Source organism: Gambusia affinis, linkage group LG13, assembly GCF_019740435.1.
Source record: "Gambusia affinis linkage group LG13, SWU_Gaff_1.0, whole genome shotgun sequence".
Taxonomy (NCBI): Eukaryota; Metazoa; Chordata; class Actinopteri; order Cyprinodontiformes; family Poeciliidae; genus Gambusia; species Gambusia affinis.
The window spans coordinates 7,018,598-7,036,878 of NC_057880.1; the positions used below are offsets into that span (position 1 = coordinate 7,018,598).

General features: G+C 36.9%; 1 protein-coding gene across 7 annotated transcripts in view; it reads right to left on the bottom strand.

The window, feature by feature from the left end:
* The window catches only part of anapc1 (anaphase promoting complex subunit 1), a 56,399-nt gene that overhangs the window by 26,083 nt on the left and 12,035 nt on the right, over window positions 1-18,281 (bottom strand). For all 7 annotated transcript variants that reach the window (XM_044136388.1, XM_044136390.1, XM_044136389.1 and 4 more), the window contains exons 18-35: window positions 17,413-17,468; window positions 16,906-17,037; window positions 16,634-16,708; window positions 14,594-14,707; window positions 13,873-14,042; window positions 10,982-11,073; window positions 10,542-10,690; window positions 9,785-9,863; window positions 7,204-7,240; window positions 6,976-7,049; window positions 5,535-5,713; window positions 4,953-5,039; window positions 4,594-4,733; window positions 4,216-4,334; window positions 3,876-4,006; window positions 2,817-2,957; window positions 525-677; window positions 291-372 (exon numbers count right to left, since the gene is read on the bottom strand). In XM_044136388.1, the coding sequence (XP_043992323.1) occupies window positions 291-372; window positions 525-677; window positions 2,817-2,957; window positions 3,876-4,006; window positions 4,216-4,334; window positions 4,594-4,733; window positions 4,953-5,039; window positions 5,535-5,713; window positions 6,976-7,049; window positions 7,204-7,240; window positions 9,785-9,863; window positions 10,542-10,690; window positions 10,982-11,073; window positions 13,873-14,042; window positions 14,594-14,707; window positions 16,634-16,708; window positions 16,906-17,037; window positions 17,413-17,468 (2,010 nt within the window). The remainder of the gene's footprint in view (window positions 1-290; window positions 373-524; window positions 678-2,816; window positions 2,958-3,875; window positions 4,007-4,215; window positions 4,335-4,593; window positions 4,734-4,952; window positions 5,040-5,534; window positions 5,714-6,975; window positions 7,050-7,203; window positions 7,241-9,784; window positions 9,864-10,541; window positions 10,691-10,981; window positions 11,074-13,872; window positions 14,043-14,593; window positions 14,708-16,633; window positions 16,709-16,905; window positions 17,038-17,412; window positions 17,469-18,281) is intronic.

The following is an 18,281-nucleotide window of genomic DNA, read 5'->3' on the forward strand; positions in this document are numbered from 1 at the left end:
GACATCCATTTCGTGCAGGAATGAGCGTGGGGGTTTCCCCAACAACTTCCTTGAAAAAAACTGCATTTTCTAATTCCATTTTACACAAAATATAAAAAGGCTTTATTTTCAGTTCCCACAATTTTCCCACATGACTGTATTTGCCACAGGCTACGCATGTTTTACTTTCAAAACCAAAAGTGTAAATACTGGGACAATTACAAATTTTACATTTCAACAGAGGCAGAAAAGGTTTAAAATCATTTTTTTTTGTTAACCGTTCATCTTTTACAGAAGAAAACGACACAAACCAATCTCAGACAGCAGGACTTCCGCGTTGTGTCTGTGTCCCGTTCCCTGGTACACCAGACCGATACCAATGACAGCAGCAACCTGCAGGACAGACGGTGACATTTAAAAATTATTTTAGTGCAGTTTTTGTGCCGGGTGCTAAGTAGAAAAAAATAAATAAATAAATAAAACCTTGTGGTATTTTTAGATTTTGATTCGCCCAAAAATAACATTCGTGTCTACAATGCACGGACCTGAACATTGTGTGGCACGTCCAGCTCAGTGGAGGTGGGAGGGAGCAAAGCAGGAATGTGAATACTGAGCAGTCGGGTGATTGACATGTCCATGGTGCCCAGTTTGGCAGAAGAAACGCCCAGCAGGAGTCCAATGCTGGTCATCTCATGTCCCTGTCAGAAACGGGGAATGAAAAATGTTTCAGTCTCACTGTTGACAGGTAATCACAAAAAAATAACTACAGACGCCGTTTCCCTTAACATTCTCACATGCAGTACAGAAAACGTGTCATAAATCAGTTTGTTTCCAATTAATGATCAATTTTATGTAAATGTAAGCACTCCATTCTTTTCGAGACTTTATGGTTGAAAATAAAAAGTGAACAGGTTTGCTATTAATTTGCGGCATACGTTGCTGCAGTGACCCTGGTTTACATAAAGGCACCAGCAAAAACCAAACTGGAAAGCAGGAAGCACTGGAGGTAGACAGTCGGAATGGAGACGGGACACAAAAGGAAAAGGTGGAATAAAGAAAGGACAGGAAGGAAAAAATGGTAGTACGTAACAAAAGAAACAAAGACAGGACGTAGGACACTAAGGAAGCAGGACAATGGAAGGAAGAACAGAAGAAAATTGACTCAAGGAATAAAAAGAGATAAGTACAGACAAAGGGCAAGGAAGAGAGGGAGTGGTAGCGTAAGGAGCCTGTGGTTATTAACTCTTTACAGAATCCTGCTTAATGGTGCCACATGTAACACAACAGCAAAAATGTTTGAACGACTATGGATTTGGGTCATTTTCTACAGTGGATGTCCAGACAACAATGACAGCATGCATCAAGTTTATATTAAATAGTTTTCAATATGGTCAATTTTTTTGCTCTATGCCACAAATAAAAATATACAGAAATAAAATTCTTACTTGTGTCCTTGCCTTATGTACTTCACCGCTGTTTCATTTTTATACTGATACTAATGAAATTATGTCTTTTTTTAAGTGCATTTTGTAAGGTAAGCTGCTTTACCTAAATTCTATTATGGTTTATGTGGACAACATTTATCAGAATGCTTTAAAAATGAGATAATTTAACTGCTTAGTATTTCTGAAATCTTTAAAGCCTCTCATTACTACCAATAAAGTTTGAGTGTGTAAAATGTACCCCTATTTATTTGGTTGCATTGTTGACTCCATGTTTGTCAAAACGCAGCTGAAGCCTGGGGATTAACGATCTGATTGGTCGTGAGCGCGACTCGAAATTCTCTTTAAAACCACAGCCATGCACAATTCTGACAAACTGTTCGTTTGCATAGCGGCGTAATTTCTCTTCTACAGCGAAAGTTGAAACCAGAAGAAAACCACCACCGACGAAAACGCTCCGCTGTCGACCTTGTTCACAACTTTCATTCACACTGCTGGGTTGAGCTGTTTGTGAATAAGTAAAAGGATACTGTGAGAACTTCCTGATTGGGTTTACACGCTTTTCAATTTAAAATTTATTATAAAATAGGATTACTTTATTTCCATTAATCAGTACTATAGGTATTCACCAATGATATTATATTTTCATGCAGTCAGTAAAATAACCTTTATGAAAAAGAAAAAATATATAAATTGCTTCCAATTTAAATTTCACTTCAAAACCAGAATGAACATTGCAGCTTACAGTCAGAGCTACTTGTAAGTTGCATGTGCAATCTTTGAGTGGACCTTCTTACACTGCATATTTTCGTAAGTGAGTCACCGGGGATGCACATTGACAACTACAACTTAATTTCACAATCTGAATCAACATGAAAACGAATCTTAACTGCTGAATGGTCGCAGTGGTTCCTGTTTGTCTTTATTCATTTCTCTGTGGTGACTTTTTATTATTTAGGCAAAAGAAAGAACAAAAAAATAAATAAGTTTTGACGTGCAGCATCCTGTTTTTCTCCACTGAAAGTGGGAAAGAATCGTCTTATTTCTAAATTTCTCAGAAGCCAGAGTTTCACTTTGACTAGCTGTGGGGCTTTGATGCAAGTTTACAGTTCTCGTTTGCGCTCATCTCAAGAGAGGTGAGCAAATGTTGTTGTGTGTGAGAGCAAGCAAATCAAAGCAAAGGGGAGCATCGTCTCTGTGTACTAAATTCCACGTAAGTCGGCGTGTTTACTGTGTTCTGTAAATTACTGGCGCAGCGGTCGTTTAGAGCAACCGCTAAGTTAAACCGAGGATATTCATGAGCATCAATCTGCATATTTCAATCGGGGAATGTTGGTGGGATTTACGCTACAAAATGAACAAAAAAAAAAACTGTTGAACTCTCTTTGTGCAAACCTTGGTGAGGTAGTCATGTATGTTGAGCGTAGCCAGCTTGGTGAGGTGTCCGTTGAGGCCGAGGGCCATTAGAAAGCCTGCGTACTCGTTAGCCAGCTCAGGGCTCTTCGGCTTGTTGTATGCGATCCATGCCGAGTCCACCTTAAGACGAGAAACAAACATAATGAGACTTGTTTGTAGAAGAAAAAAGGTTTTCTGTATTGACGAGTAGAAAAGAATCAGCATATTTTTTTATGCAAAAGACCAAATCTAAACCCGATTCACTAGCCCCATGATACTTAATAGAGCTGTTAGTTCTATTAATTAAGGTCTATTAGTTAAAATATTCAGCCGAGAACTAGGAGGCTCCTTCAAGAAGGTGATAAATACCATCACTTCTCAAAGATTTCCCATAAGTAAATTCACGTGACCTAAAAATGCCTCTTCGATCATTGAAACAACAATCAGTTTAGTAGCAGACGTCTGCTGCTCTCCTGCTTACGCTTGTAAAGAACACACACACAACAGTAAACAAATATCTCTGTAAATATGGGATTTTGTTCTTGCAACAAACGTATTCTCTTTAAAAAAATAAAAGAATAGAAACTATTTTTGAGTGTTACGTTTCTTGTTTAGAAGTCAACATTTTATTCAACAAAAATAATGGGTGCGCACTAAACTACACATCAGTAGTTGTAACATAATCAACCTGAATTATTGCTGCAGCTACTATTCAATTCAGCTCATCTATGCTCTATTTAATTCGTCTCGTGTAGGAGATCAGATCTTGAAATAATGCTACTAGTAATACAAGTTGATGCATTTCTACATTTTCTGCATTTAAAGACTAAAAAAAATGTTTGAAAAGAAAGGAACATGCAAAAGAAGCAAGAGAAACAAATAAATAGTTTATATCTGCAACTTCTGCTAGGTTTTATGTGCAGCCATATTGCGGTTGCCTAAAGATGAACTTTCCAAATGTGATGGTAAAGCAAAAGATTTGGAAGCAGTTCTTACTAAACTTTTAAAAAATACATGTTCACATGAAAGCAGACATGAGGCTTGAAGCTTTAAGCCAACCTGTGAAGCGGGAGCTATTTTAAGTCCCGCTGCAACTCCATTATGGAAACTGGGCCAATTGGTCATGTTGGGAGGAACATCAATGTTCCCACTGTTGAGGTCTACCATACCGTTCCTGGGAGGAGCACGGCCTGGAGCAGAGAAACACAAAGCAGACAGCATTGCAAAATAAAAGTTAATGATATTGTACTCAATTAAATCAACCTGTTCTTTTTTTGGGGGGGGTTTCTATTTGTAAGTTTTCTTGTTAAGAAAATTCCAGATATCAAAAAATAAATCAATAAAATCTTGAAAGCACTAAACACTGAGGTAAAAACATTAATGCAATTGTAACAATAACCTGTAAGGTTGAGTTTTGGTAAAGGCAACGGTTCGGTTGGTACAGGATGGTAGGAAAAAAGCGTGAAGAGGCCTCTGCCAACCGGAAGAGCCATCGTCCTCTGGCACAACTGCAGAAGTCTAAAGCAGACAAAACAGTAAGGCAAAAAGATTCCAAAAAAATTTTAAATGTCACACAAACACAAAAACCAAATCGCATAAAATAAAACAGATCAAATGTCAAACATCTTTAGGCGTGTGGTACATACAAAGCAGAAACCAAAACATACAGGGTGCTTCGCGTCCCTTTAAAAGTTGCTGCATGCTCAATATTTTCTTCCAATTAAGCGTCTGTTTTAGATCATACATTATTTTATCAACACATACAAACTGTGCTTACTTGTTTTCTTTCTCCTCTATGTACTCGTGGTCTGAAACTTCAGGTTGTTGTACAACACTAACCCGGACCGGCCTTGAGCTCTGGAGGAGCCTTCTGACTTCCTGGATCCTTAAATCTTGACTCCAGATCAGTCCTGTAACCTGAGGGAGAGAAATGAAGAGACAAAATATTTCACCTTAACCCTCCAGCTCTTATAATAGCAATAGTGACCATAGCAGGTGACAACTATAAACAGCAGGTTACAGCAGAAGACTCAAAGTCTGGCAGAATCAATCTGAATTATGGAAGATAATGTCTAGACAAACGAAAGGAAGCAAAAATATTTCAGTCAGGAAAAAAACGACCCACAAACCAGTTACCTCATGAATTATGTCCGACATGCCATCCTCCTCCTCGTCTGCTTCTGAGGATGCAGGAGGGACCAAGGAGAATCCTGATCCTACAGACTGAAAACACTTAGAAGTGAAAATCTTTCTGAAGAGACAGAGGAAGCTGTGAGCACTGGCCTTTCAGAAGATAAAGGCGGCCACTGCTGCTGGTATTAGTACATCTGCATCCAACTATGCCAAATGTTTTCATAGATCAGGGTAATAGGAAAGTTTTGCACTTCACGGGCAATTTTGTTGTGCCCAGATTTTTCGTCTCTGTAGCATTGTTAACTGATGAGTTTGCAACAAAGTGACAAGTTGTGGTTTACAATCTTAAAATCCAGATAACGTAAAATCAAAGCAATATCCTTCCTTTTGGCAATACCTTTGCCAAAAGCAAGGATACCAAAGGCATGCCTGATTGGCATTTTTTTTGGTAGTTTTTAGGGCTTTAAACATGTAGATTTAAAGAGAATACAGTTATCTATAATATTGTAAGCCATTAACAGAATAAAAGTAAAACTGGATTCCACTAAAGATGGCTGCATCCTGATTTCAGGAATCTCTACTTACAGCTTTGCTTTTTGCCAGGGTCATCTTGTGAGCTTGCTTGGTCAGGTCCTGTCGGCCAATCAGCAGACAGACTTCCTCTGGCCAATCAGAGGACGGCTGCTCGCGACATCGATAAATTGCCTCTCTAATGGGCAAAGCCACTCCGAACGGGACCGACTCCAAATCCTTCAGGGTGAAGCCTGCAGCAGTGGGAAGGCAGGGGTGAATAACTTTGGTTATTTAGAGTTTAAAAGCAACCATAAAGACAGATTATGCATTTTAAAACATGGACCAAGTGCTGTTAAAATGATGTTAATGAGCAGAAAACAGAAGTTTTAGTAACTGGTCCAGACCCACAAGGAGAGAGAAACCTAACCCAACTTTTATCACGGACAACGAGTCCTTCAGAGGCAGTAAAAAAAAAACAAAAAAAACATTTGATTTAAGAATAAATTTTACAAACTGTAACCTCAGTAACCACCTTAGAGGGAACTGAACTGGAAGAATTTAACTTCTATAAATTTCCAAGAACCTTAAATGATTCCCTCTTTTAAAACAGATGTTGAGAGTCTTGCGAAAAAGCTGCAACAGAAACTCGGTTTTTAAGTTTGAAAATACAGATATGCAGCCGCCTTTTCATTGGCGATGGCCAGCGGGAATGTTTTTGAGTTCATGTGTCTTCTCAACGTCTCCATATGGTGGATTTCCCTCACGCTTCACTGAGGTTCATGACGAAGCGCTCTCTTTTTTACTCCTCTGCCAGTTTGTATTTACATAAAGTACAGGAGGTTTATGTTTTTAATCTCAGGATTAGTTGCTGCTTTTGGTTTAGGATAATGGCAATGAAACTGAGCCTGTTTTCCCATTCCCCTTCTTTAAAAGTAATGAGTAGCAGAGCGTCTGGAACGCAACTAATTTTACTGAGTGCATTCAAATCCAAATTATGAGTACTACCCTCACCCTAACTCCCTTTCATGTACTTGTTTTAATTATATTTTTTAAATTGAATCTCAAATGAATAAAACCTGGTATGATAAATGTCAAACTGAACTAAATATGTGTGTTTTCTTTTGTTACTAGCTATTGTTTACCTTAAATTTTTATTGTAGCAAAATATTTTACCACTTATCAGATAGTTTATTGTTTTTCTTATGGCATTATCATATCTTCATAAGTTTTTATTTGTACTTTTCCCACAATTTCTCCTCTATAGTTCATATTTTAACGTTTTATGTACAATTGCCTGTATTTAACCTTTGTATTACATGCTTGCAAGAGTAGGTCTCTACCAGTAAAGTTTGATTGGCTACATACCCCACAATTGTTCACTTATCTAAATAACATATCTGATTTGGCTGCGAAAGTCAATTTGTTGACTTTAGCTTCATTGCAAGTGTCAAAGCATCAATTGTTGTGAGGCAGTGTTGTGTTCAATGGGAGGAAAATGATACGCTGCTCGTACCCTGAGAGGCGAGCCACACCACCAGCTGCTCAGCTAGACTCTCACTGGAAAACCTGACCTTCACACTGCTCTGCCTGGAAAAACAAAGCACAGAAGAACTTTGTGAGAAAAATGATCAATGATTTCACTCATGATTTGATGACAGAGTTTTTAAACACAAACAAAATGTCTGTAGATAGTTGTACAAAATCTTTGAATTTACAAAAAAAAATTTTCCGCTTATTTTACCTTCTGGAGTTTGACTCACTAACACGGGATTTCTGGCCTAGAATGATAAAGACAGACATTAAACACAGCAAACAGCACCAAAATGCAAGCAATATCTCAACTTCCATAAATGAAGCCTTATTTATGAGTTAGAATTATAGCATAAGGTATTCTAAAGTTTTCCTGAATTTCTTTAAATTTGCTACTAAAATTTGGCATAAAGCAAACTTAGATTAAGAGTGAAAGTGCCAATATTATGTATTATCCATGCACATTGTAAGTAACTCTCTTAACTTCAGTTATTATGAAAATCCCATATATATCAAATATGATTTAAAAGAAATGTTAGTTTTTAATTTAACACCTTGAAATTGGGCCTCTGTCTCTTTAGAAACTCCTGCTCTTTCTGAAACTCGGCCTTCAGGATGTCATCACAACATCACTCCCCCATTAACCATTTAACAACGTCTTTACCAGCGTTGAACTGAAACGCAGTTTATATAACGAGTTCAGCAAGCGTTTGCTAATTGCGGCTGGCTAGTCTGAAGGAGCTGTGTCTCAAAGGACCACTCAGGCGTTTCCACAGGTGAACGGTTGCCATGGGAGATTATAGGATTTCTCAAACATTCGTGAAAGAACCAAGGCAACACTCCAGGTATGTTTTAGATGAGGGAATAAAATAAGTAGATTTTACATAATACTGTCCCTTTAAATACAGGATGAGTAAATTGTGTTTTTCTTTTTTTTGTAACAAGGAATCTGTTCCACGCAAAAATGAAGTCTTAATGCTGGCAGGAGAAAAACTAAGGTTTTCTCATCACTCACAGGCTCAAGGCTAAATTCTGTGACAGAAGAAAAATGGCGGATCAAATAACTGCCACCAAGGAGCTCTAGTGGGCTTTAACGTGAGGGGACAACAAAGAAGGACGAAAAGCAGGAGACTGTGTAATAATCTGACTCTGAAGCAGAGCACAGTGGGGCTGACGGTTAATATGGGTGACTTGTCGATAAATGATTACACCACGAGAAACAAGCTGTCCAAGTGGTGTTTCGGGCAATTTAAAAAGTACACAGAAGTTTAAGTTTCAGGGATATTTCTTCAGAAAATTCATCATGACCAGAAGATTTGTGCATTTTTGTTGGTTTCTAATGCGTAACATAAATTATGCAACTTTTCCCCTAAAGCGTGAAAGAGAAAATAACTCAGCTAGTGAACACAGAATAATGCATCCAAAGAGGACAGAGTCTCTGGTAACTAAGCCTTTGACGCTGTTACAGCTTCAAACAGACAAATCATTTTATTAAATGTTTTATAAAAGGTTTAGTGAGGGATTTCATTTGTCAGGAAAACAACTAAGATTCTCCCATTGAAGTGGTCCCAGTGCTGCAACATCCTGTACTAAACTGGTTCTATATAAAGAAATACAAACAGCCAAAAGTCACCATGGTCCCTTAAAACTTCCACTCTGCTGCTTCCTGGGTTTATATACAGGATAAAAGCACTTTTAATTTTATTCTTATGAGTAGTCGTCTTAACATGACCTATTATTTAATACAAAATGCTTTAAAAAAGCAGATTTGTATTTATAAAACACCACTGCACACAGGTGTTACACTTACAAGTTCAAGCAGGATTCAAAAACACAGGCTTGTAACAATGGTAGAGCAAGTAATAGACTATATTTATGAATTAAACAAAAACAGAAGTTGTACAGACAAAAATAATGAAAATGGTGTGCTGAGCTACATTTACTTGATAATGGATGGTGTAAAAACAAACGGGAAGATTAATTTCTTTCCAAGAGCTATACAGGGTTCCTCCACATGTTGCACTTCAAAATGCTACACTTTTCCACATTCGAATTTAAACATTGTTCCAGCAACGATTTTAGGACATTCTTAACGCTTTTTACCAAACATTAACCTGCTTGGGTTTAATTTCTCGTTTGTTCCTCAAATCTGAATACTGGATGCTCAGCAGAGTGGTAGACGATCATTTTGCTGTGGTTTCAGGATCAGGACTGATTCAGATCAGCTGAATTTATTCATTCTTTTACTCTGAGCTTTTCCACAAACTTCATTAATCTACAGCAAAGAAATTATGTTTTTGAGAGATTATCACCGATCCCGTTTAAAATCTTGTTGGAAGAATCTGGACCGCTGTATGTTTCTGAATTAGTGTGTGTTTGTCTTTAGGTTCTCCGTCAACAATTAAAAAAATCTAAATTATCAATAATCTGGTCAAAAACTCAAGTTGCATTATGGTAAACTAACCAATGTTATAATAAATGTAAGAATTTTAATTTTAAAAATAAAAGGCCTGGCTGTTCTTTTATTCACGTCAATCCTCACATGAAAAAATGTAAAATTAATTCTAAACTTTTTAAGACAGTATAGGAAACCGAACTGCAACACATTGAAACCCATTTGCGGAAATTTTGTTTGATTCATGCATCAAAACTTCTGTTCCTTCGTCTAAGCTCAAAACAAAAGGAATGAGAAAAACCAACCCACTCGGCTATTTTAACCAGTGGCTGGCTGATTGGTGCTCTGCTGCTGCAAAACCCCAACATCTGGTATAAAAATAAACAGTGAAACATACCTGCTGAGAGCTTCAGGAGGTACTTCCATACATTTGTCGACGTAGCATTATCATCTCCAATGACGTACAGAGCATAACTCTGTCAAAAAGAGACGCAAAAGAAGTTACTTTTACGTAAAAAGCAACAACATTGGTGATATTACAGTGAGAAAAACATTTAGCTAGTTTTGTCAGCTCTTTTCAACATGACTGCACATGTTTACAAAATGTCAATGTTCAGGGTTGAGAGGAAACATAATAAAATGCGTTTTTGTGTGTTATTTGGGAAATTTTGGAATAAATTAAACAAATATAGGACCTTCTGACAGAATGTTTCCACTTTGCTTATGTATTGGAGTTACATTATTTAGCTATACGTTTCAAGCTGAAACACCAGAAAAATTTAAAATTCACACTATTTATTCAACTTTTAAAATAAACGATGATAGGCCCCCTTACTAATATATATATATATATATATATAAGAATAAGCATCAAAATTGCACTGTGAGTAAACATGCAGCATTTTTAAGAAATTTTTATTAAGAACATTTGTAAGGGATCAATATGGCTCCCACAGCGTCATAATGTTTAGCATTAATAAAAAACATTTATCCTAAACATTATATGTTTTTATTAAGAATAGAAAAAGGCAAATAACTGAAATCTAAATAATTCTAATTTAATTTTATATATATATATATACACACACATACATATATACACATACAAGGAACAATGGCTTAAAAACATTCAAATACAGGAAGTGTGGTTATACCAGAACCAGCAGCTTGGTCCTCTGACAGACGCCAGGCAGGTAAGGAAATGGGGGGCTTTCCTCCCCTCTCAAGCAGCTACTGAGCCAGTTGAACACACATGGTGGATCAGAGCTGAGGAAGGACGGGCGGTGCATCTGACCAATCACAGCTGAGAACAAAGAGTGGGCCAGTCAAAGCTCAAGGCAATGGGGAAGAGAAAAAATGTTCAGCCATTGCTGGTAAACAACAATTACCAGACAAGCAATGAAATTGAACCTTTAATTGGATACACACGCTATGGAAATAATATGTTTATACTGGAATTACCTGGACAAATACAAAGAGCTCTCTAGGCTTTTATGAGCATCAAAACCGTTTTTTTTTTTTTTTTTTTGCTTTACAATTACATGTCTTGTGCATTTCCTGCCTGAATATCACATTAACCCATTTAGTCTCTTACCCTGGTCTATGATGCAGCTCTCCGTATAGCAGCTAATTAGTGAAGGGTAGTCTCTCCAGTACAGATCAACATATTCCTCCAGCTGCAGGTCTCTGCAAACAAACGATGAATCGCATAAATAGAGTGCAGAGAAAAAGTATTTGCCTCCTTGTACATTTGTTTCCTTTCTGCCATCTAGCATTTGTGATATTCGACATTCAGTCTCCTTTTCCTTTTTTTGCTCAGTGTTAGTATCTTATATAACGTTCTGGATTTCTTCTTCTTCTTCTTTTATTTTTTTGGCAAACCCCTACATGCATTGTTGACCACTGTTTGCAGTTTTGTCCATTTTTAGATAATTGTGCTTACAATGTCAGCCTGGTAAAAACCAGACCTGGACTCTCAGCTACTGAGAAACAAATATTTACTTCCTCCGCTGCCATTACTAAACACAACTGCCTGTAGGTTGCGAACAACATCGTCGTTCGCAACCTGATTGCCTTGGTCGAAATTCAACTTGAGAAATCAAAGTCAATGGGAGAGAGCCTAGATAGAGCAGAGAATAGAGATGAGAATCAAGTGGAATTGTGTAGGAAAGTGGTGGTTGACTGGAAACCCAAAGCCTTAAAAATGTCTTTGTAACCTTTTGTAGACCAAAACTATGACTTTGTTTCTCATCTGATCTTATCTAAATATAGGGTGTCACATACAGTAAAGAAGATATTTTTAAATTTTCATTTTAAAAAAAGAAACAGAAAAAAAAAGCTCTCAGCTCTTGGTTTGCAGGTCAATAGCAGTGGTTCATGGTTCTTAATTACTTTTGCTCCATCTTGCGGCAATTGCAGCCCTAAACAAGTTAAATGTCACAGAAGCTATTTGAGAATGTCGGGATATTTCTAGAATAGCTCTAATGACTTTTCAGTTTATTGCCTCGCTGTGCAGCAGACACTAGTAAAAAAAACTATTGCAAGGTAGACATGAACTTCTAAGCTATGAATTATTAATAATGGAAATGGTCCTTTGCTTTAATCAAAGGGAAATGACAGAATCCAAGCTGCCCTGCTTTTACTCCTTGCTTTTCCTCATTTAATGCTTCAGATTATTAAACAAATGCAATTTGAGTAAATACAAAAATGAAATTTTAGAGGAAACAAGCTACTCAAACCAACCTAGCACTACACAAACGTGGTTCAGTTTTTCTACCCACACCTGACCTAAAATTTGTCTGACAACATGAAGTAGGCTAAAATGTTTGAAAGTGACACATCGAGCCTAAAGAAAGATAGATAAAGCCCAAATTAGACTGAAAAAAAAATAAATAAATAAGCATATAGATTCTTCAACTTAAGTAGGAGGAAATTGTCCTCCTTTTCCCTTCATCCCAGATTCAACATGACAACACTTCAATCTAAAGTGAAAACCTTCTCTACCCTTTATTGGGTTAATTTTTACCAGAAGTTATTAGTTTTACTCGTCTTCCAGTCTAGTATAAATTATCTCACTATAACAACCATGCATTTTGTTGTATGTACTATATATAAACTCATAAAATTTTAAATGAAAATGTCAAGAATGATCATCTGATATCATGATATTAAAAGTCTTTTGTATGTTCTGTTGTGTGGACTAACACTGTGAGTCCATTAGGAGACCCTCACACACTCACAGTGAAGAAAAGAATCCACTTCAATATTCCGACCATAAGAACTTGAGAAGTGCAACTAAATTTTGCAGGTGTACAGCATTTTTAATTGGTCTGCATTTAAAATAAAAATAAAGACATTATAGATAGTTGCATTACACCCATATAAAATCTATGTTAGATTATTTTATTAACAGTAATAATAGTTGTTACTTTTGTGTTTTAAAACAAAAGCAATCAGGTGACATAGTTCCTGTATTTTTTGGAGTTACCACCATGAAACTGGGGCCATTTTCACTCAAAGGTTATAATAGCAGAACAATCTGCCCCCCTCCCAAACTCACCACTAATGGATATTTAGACAATTTGGGCCAAACGCATGATTCACAACATGATTCTGAATATAGTAGTTTCAAAATAAAACTAGAAGCCCACCGAGTAAATCTGCCCTGTGGCTGCATCTGTGAAAAGTTCATCTGAAAACTGAAACTTCCTTCCTTGACTGGCAGAATTTGTGTCAAGAAAACAACCAGTATGACAGAATCTATCTTTGGACTCAAAGTGTTTACAAAGCGGTAAAAACATTTCTCCTATACAGTAGCCTGTCTCCTTGTTAATTTACCAAACTGCCTTAATGAAATGTTACATTTCCAGAGGAAAGTGAGGCTGAGGATGTGATTTAAACTCATGAAACTACTGTGAATATGACAGTATAAAAAAAACAAAAAAACAACAACACATGGCAAAACAATTCAACTCAAACAAAGAAGATAAACTATTTTTTTAAATGATAATACAAAGCAATCAGAGTTATCATTTGCTTAGCCAGTTAATAAAGTACAGAAAGCATTAAAAAAAATGTCAGCATACTTGTATGCAACCCACATACTAACAATGTAGAACAATTACTGTAAAGAGCTCTTCACTCTCCCACTCCTCTTATTCTCTTACTGTCATGGTCACCAATAACAGCGGTCACTTGGCAATCTGTTAAAGTTTATTTCCCAACACACAAACCACTGAAGGGCCTTAGATTACACACAAAGTTTCACTGAAAACAATGAGTTGCGTTCCGCATTTCCTTCTGTGTGCGAAAGTTCAATGTAGTTTATGAGCATGTTCTACAGGCTGTGTTTGTAGTGATAATTGTACGCGCCTCGTGTCAGTATGCCAACATTGTTTAATTACAGAAAGACAGTTTCTTCTTCCCTTTCCTAAGTTTAATGACTTACAGAACTTAAAAATGGAAAATAAATAAAATAGCGGCTACCTGGCCAACTGCTGCAGCAGACACACCAGTGATGAAGCTCTTGCCCTGTGCAGCTCGTCCAGCTGCAGCTCCTGGTAGAGCAGATGCAGGACACCGAAAAGGGCGGGAATGTGAGGGAACAGAGGAGCCGAACTCTCAAGTTTCAAAGATGAGCTGGAGGGAGAATTCACCTGGTGTTTTAAAGGGGGCGGGGGAATAAGAAAGAAAAAGTTGAAAACATCCAGCGTTGATTACTAGCATTTAAAAAAAAAAATCTGAACTGAATCTGGAATTGAAATAGAATCAATCTGAAGCACGTTTGGAGTCACATATTGTTCTATATAACTGTGTATGAATTGGACCTGTGTTGTATAAGATACATTAGCTGTGAATTGGCACCACATTAGTAAACTTTCAAGAAATGAGAAAATATTGCATTTAAACTTTTTCCAGCAACTCAAAACAACATTTACATCCTTCTGCCATTTAAACCATACACTCCAATTACCTCCTTTTACAAGTAGTTTCTGCAAGGTGACTTATAAAGCACTTCAAGTCAGACACACATGATGTATACAAAGAGAGGGGGCAGAAATGGATGTGGAGAATAACAAGCACTACATCTGTGAAGAGGCAGAAGAATCTTTTACTTTTATTGATCTTTATGTGTAGTAAAATCTAAAAAGCATGGGTTCAATGGGATATATGGAGTTTATGGAATAAAGCAGACTGGGATACATACAGAAAACGGGTCCTCTTTTTCTGCGACGGGAACATTGTTGGGGTCCACTGACCCACAGACAGGCTGAGAGTTTATCTGACGATGATAATGAGAAGCCAACAGGTAGTCCCAGTCCTATAAAACCAGGATTACAGATCAATACCAGTCTAAAGTTTGGATTATTGCCACCATAACCACAACTAAATTCAAATGCTAAAAATTAGAACGACACTTAATGAGTTCTTTCAATTCTAGAGAGGTATAAAAAAAGTACTAAAGTCAGATTTAGAGCATAATCAAGGAATAATTCCAATGAACCACATGTTTTAACCAGCAGCACCTCTTAGTAAACTACATAGTTTCACTAACAAACTATGTCTGTATGGGTTAGATGTACCTTCTGTTATAAAAAGTCTTAAATACACTCAAACACACTTTTTCAACTACTGACACGTTCCAAAACAATCAGAGCACAACTTTCTTAAATAAATGAATAACATCTGTACCAATCAGACCAAAATGATGCAAAGGAAAGCTGTTTTCACTCAACTTGAACATGTTTCAGTGAAGTTCAATGGACAACGTTAACAGATACCATCTCAGGTCTTTTCAGAGAAATTAAAGTTGACTCTGAGCTGCCACTGGCCACATTTCAGTCAACGTTTCTTTAAGCACACTTTGAAGCATCTCATTAGAAAAGGTTGCTGGAAACAGAAAAATTCTAAATAACTTCCTCAATTTCACAGAAAAGTTTTTTTGAAGTGGTTTTTGGCTTTTCTGAAAAGGAGCGGATGCACTAAAGGGGTAGATGGAAACACATTAGCCGAATAAGTTCTGACGTAGCAATCTTACCCATTCACCGGTGTGTCTGGGGCTTACCAGAGGTACAAAACTTTCTTCTTCTTTTTTGCAACATTTTAAGTCTTTGCTCAAAATGTGTATGACCATCCATGTTGGAAGGAAACGTGGATTCCTACATCACACCCAAACTGAGGGCCTTCTGGTCAGAAATCCAAAATCACTGACATTTCTGACTTGTTTGGCTCCATCATCAGCAAAACAAACAAAAAATTGTATATTTGTCTCAATTACTTTGGTTCAAACAAAAAAATAATAAATAAAATGAAAGTCTCAAGTAAATATTTTACAGAAATGCTTGTTTTGATTTTTGTACTGGGATTCAGCTTAGTTAGGCTTTAAGATCCAGGTTTAATTTCTAAGCAATAGAGACCTCAGTGCTTTTTAAGACAGAGATGTCAAAATTTACAAGTCTCCTTGTACTTTCCTACAAGAAGTAGGAAATTGCAAATCTGCTCATTTTTGTCTAATTTTGTGTAGACCTCAGAAACGAAGCAGAAACCACTGCTTGGTTTCTGCTCTGAAATGCCCCTCATTTAAAAAAAAACAAACAAAAAAAAAGCAGTAGAAAGTGGAATGAAAACATGTTCTCACTTTCCTGTTACTGTTGGTTTTGTTTTTCCAGGACAACAATTTTCAAAATGGCTTCAAACCAAGTAACCGAAGTCTGTTGAAAGGGTGAAGCGGTGTGAATACTTTCTGGAGGCACTGTATATCATTATGTGCAGGTTACAGCAGGGGTTATCCTCAACTAAAATTAACCACACAGTAGCTTAAGTAAAATCTGACACATCTTTCCTCAGGTCAAAAATAAAGCAGCACATTGAGCCTGCAGCTGATTGACATTTTCCAGATGCGTTTGCTTTAATGAGAAAAACACACAAACACAGATTAGCTAAGAAATTCCCTTTAATGAGACGCATTTTAAGAAAACCCTTGAAGCCAACTCGCAGAGGAGCAATTTGTTTCAACTTTCCTTAATATATAATTAAAGTGCAGGTCAAGCTTAGAGAAGGACAGAGCGAACGTCCACTCTGAGGGTCTTTATTCACACGCAAGCAAAATTATGTGTGAATGTAGAGCAGAGGACCAATTATATTCTCTGCTACTTCAGATAAACTGCACTAATTCTCTCTGTAAGCAAAGTTTAAGAACTGGATGCATATATTTGTTATTGTTGTTCACATTATGCATCTTGCATACCTCATCAGAGCCTCCGTCAGAAGGACGAGCCTTCTTGGCAGCAATAACTGGAGAGAGCGGGACTTCAAATTGCAGCTGTAGAAAGAAAACAAGAAAATGATCAACTGAAGGAATATTTCTGTTTGATAAAAAAAAAAAAAAACTTTTTTAGTCGGCTGAAAACTCTCTCGACAGTCAGATATGATTATGAAAGTGTAATCATCAGTGTTTTTTGAAGATGTGCTAAATCTCACTGAAAATTGGAAGAGAAGAATCAAAAACAGCTGACTCACGTGTCGAGTCCAGGCCAGGCGCTCCGTGTTGTAGCCCATCAGTGTCATAAAACAGGTGACGAACTGGCTCCACTCTGCATGAGCGCTGGGGCCGCCGGGGGCGTTGTAGATGTTGTACCACTTCACCAAGACCTGCATATTTTATGAGAAATATCCAATTTCTCTCATGACCTAATTATCGTACCAATATTTGTACTTTGAAAGGTTTGATATGACGTTGAACAGAAGTAGTATTTTTGTTCTGCAGAGAAATAAGTCATCTGTAATCACTGCGGCAAGTTTTAATGTAGATGTAACTAAATTAAATATGTTCACATCACTATTTACCAAAGTAGTGGTAGTTTCTCCCTACTAAAAATAAATCACATCACTAAAAATCATAAATAATTATAAAAAAAATAGGAAATAATAAACAAAAAGTTTAATGTGAATATTATTTCAGATTTATTTAGCTGTGCACGCTTAACTAGATTAAATCTGGGTTTCAACATCCCCACTTTATCAAACCTTCATGGCAACTTCTTTGGGCAGGATGAACCGAATCGCTTGAAGGCACTTCCTCACTGCAACAAAGCAAAATGAAAAAAACAGATTTTCTAGCGTTTCAATTGAACTGCAAGCTAAACTCCACAAAAATTCAGGCCAAGTCATGCAAGAGACCAACCAGGTGACTGGATTTATCAAAACTACAGCTTTTCTATAAGATATTTTACAACAAAAACAATGAAATTGATTGTGTTTATCTTCCTCAGATCATTACTTTGAACATAAAAAATTATAATGATAATCCTAGCTTCATTTGTTTAAGTAAGAACTCTTTCCTTGTGTGATATCCATTTTATCATGACAATACCTGGCTGATGCGTTTTAACAAATGCCAGATGAGAAAAGGGGGAAAAAAAAACAAACAAAAACAACCAAAACCAGTAGCACATTAATTAATGTTGCTGTGTCTGACCAATCAGATTCCTAATCAGCATCACTAGGCTATCTTAATTGGTCGTCCGAAGTCAGAAAGGTCGAAAAGGAAGTGGGTAAATGCCATTTCATTAGAAGAACGCCTCATCCATTCGATCGATTACTAAATAATAGGAAAGGGTGCAGGAATGAGAAACAGGCAAGAAGAAAAAGGGAGATAAAGTTATCTTCAAACACAGCTGACACAGTGGGAATTAATTCTATCTAAAAACAGAAATAAATGACGATTTTGGCTTACAGTAAAAAACCAGAGCTCCCACAGCACAGATAAGATGTAGATTGTAGAAGATGACAAAGCTGATCCCCAGTTTAACTGGTCAGAAAATGCATTATGGCTACATTACCTTATTGCTTAGACATTAAGATATGGCAGGGATTAATACTTTTTGGTCGAAGCC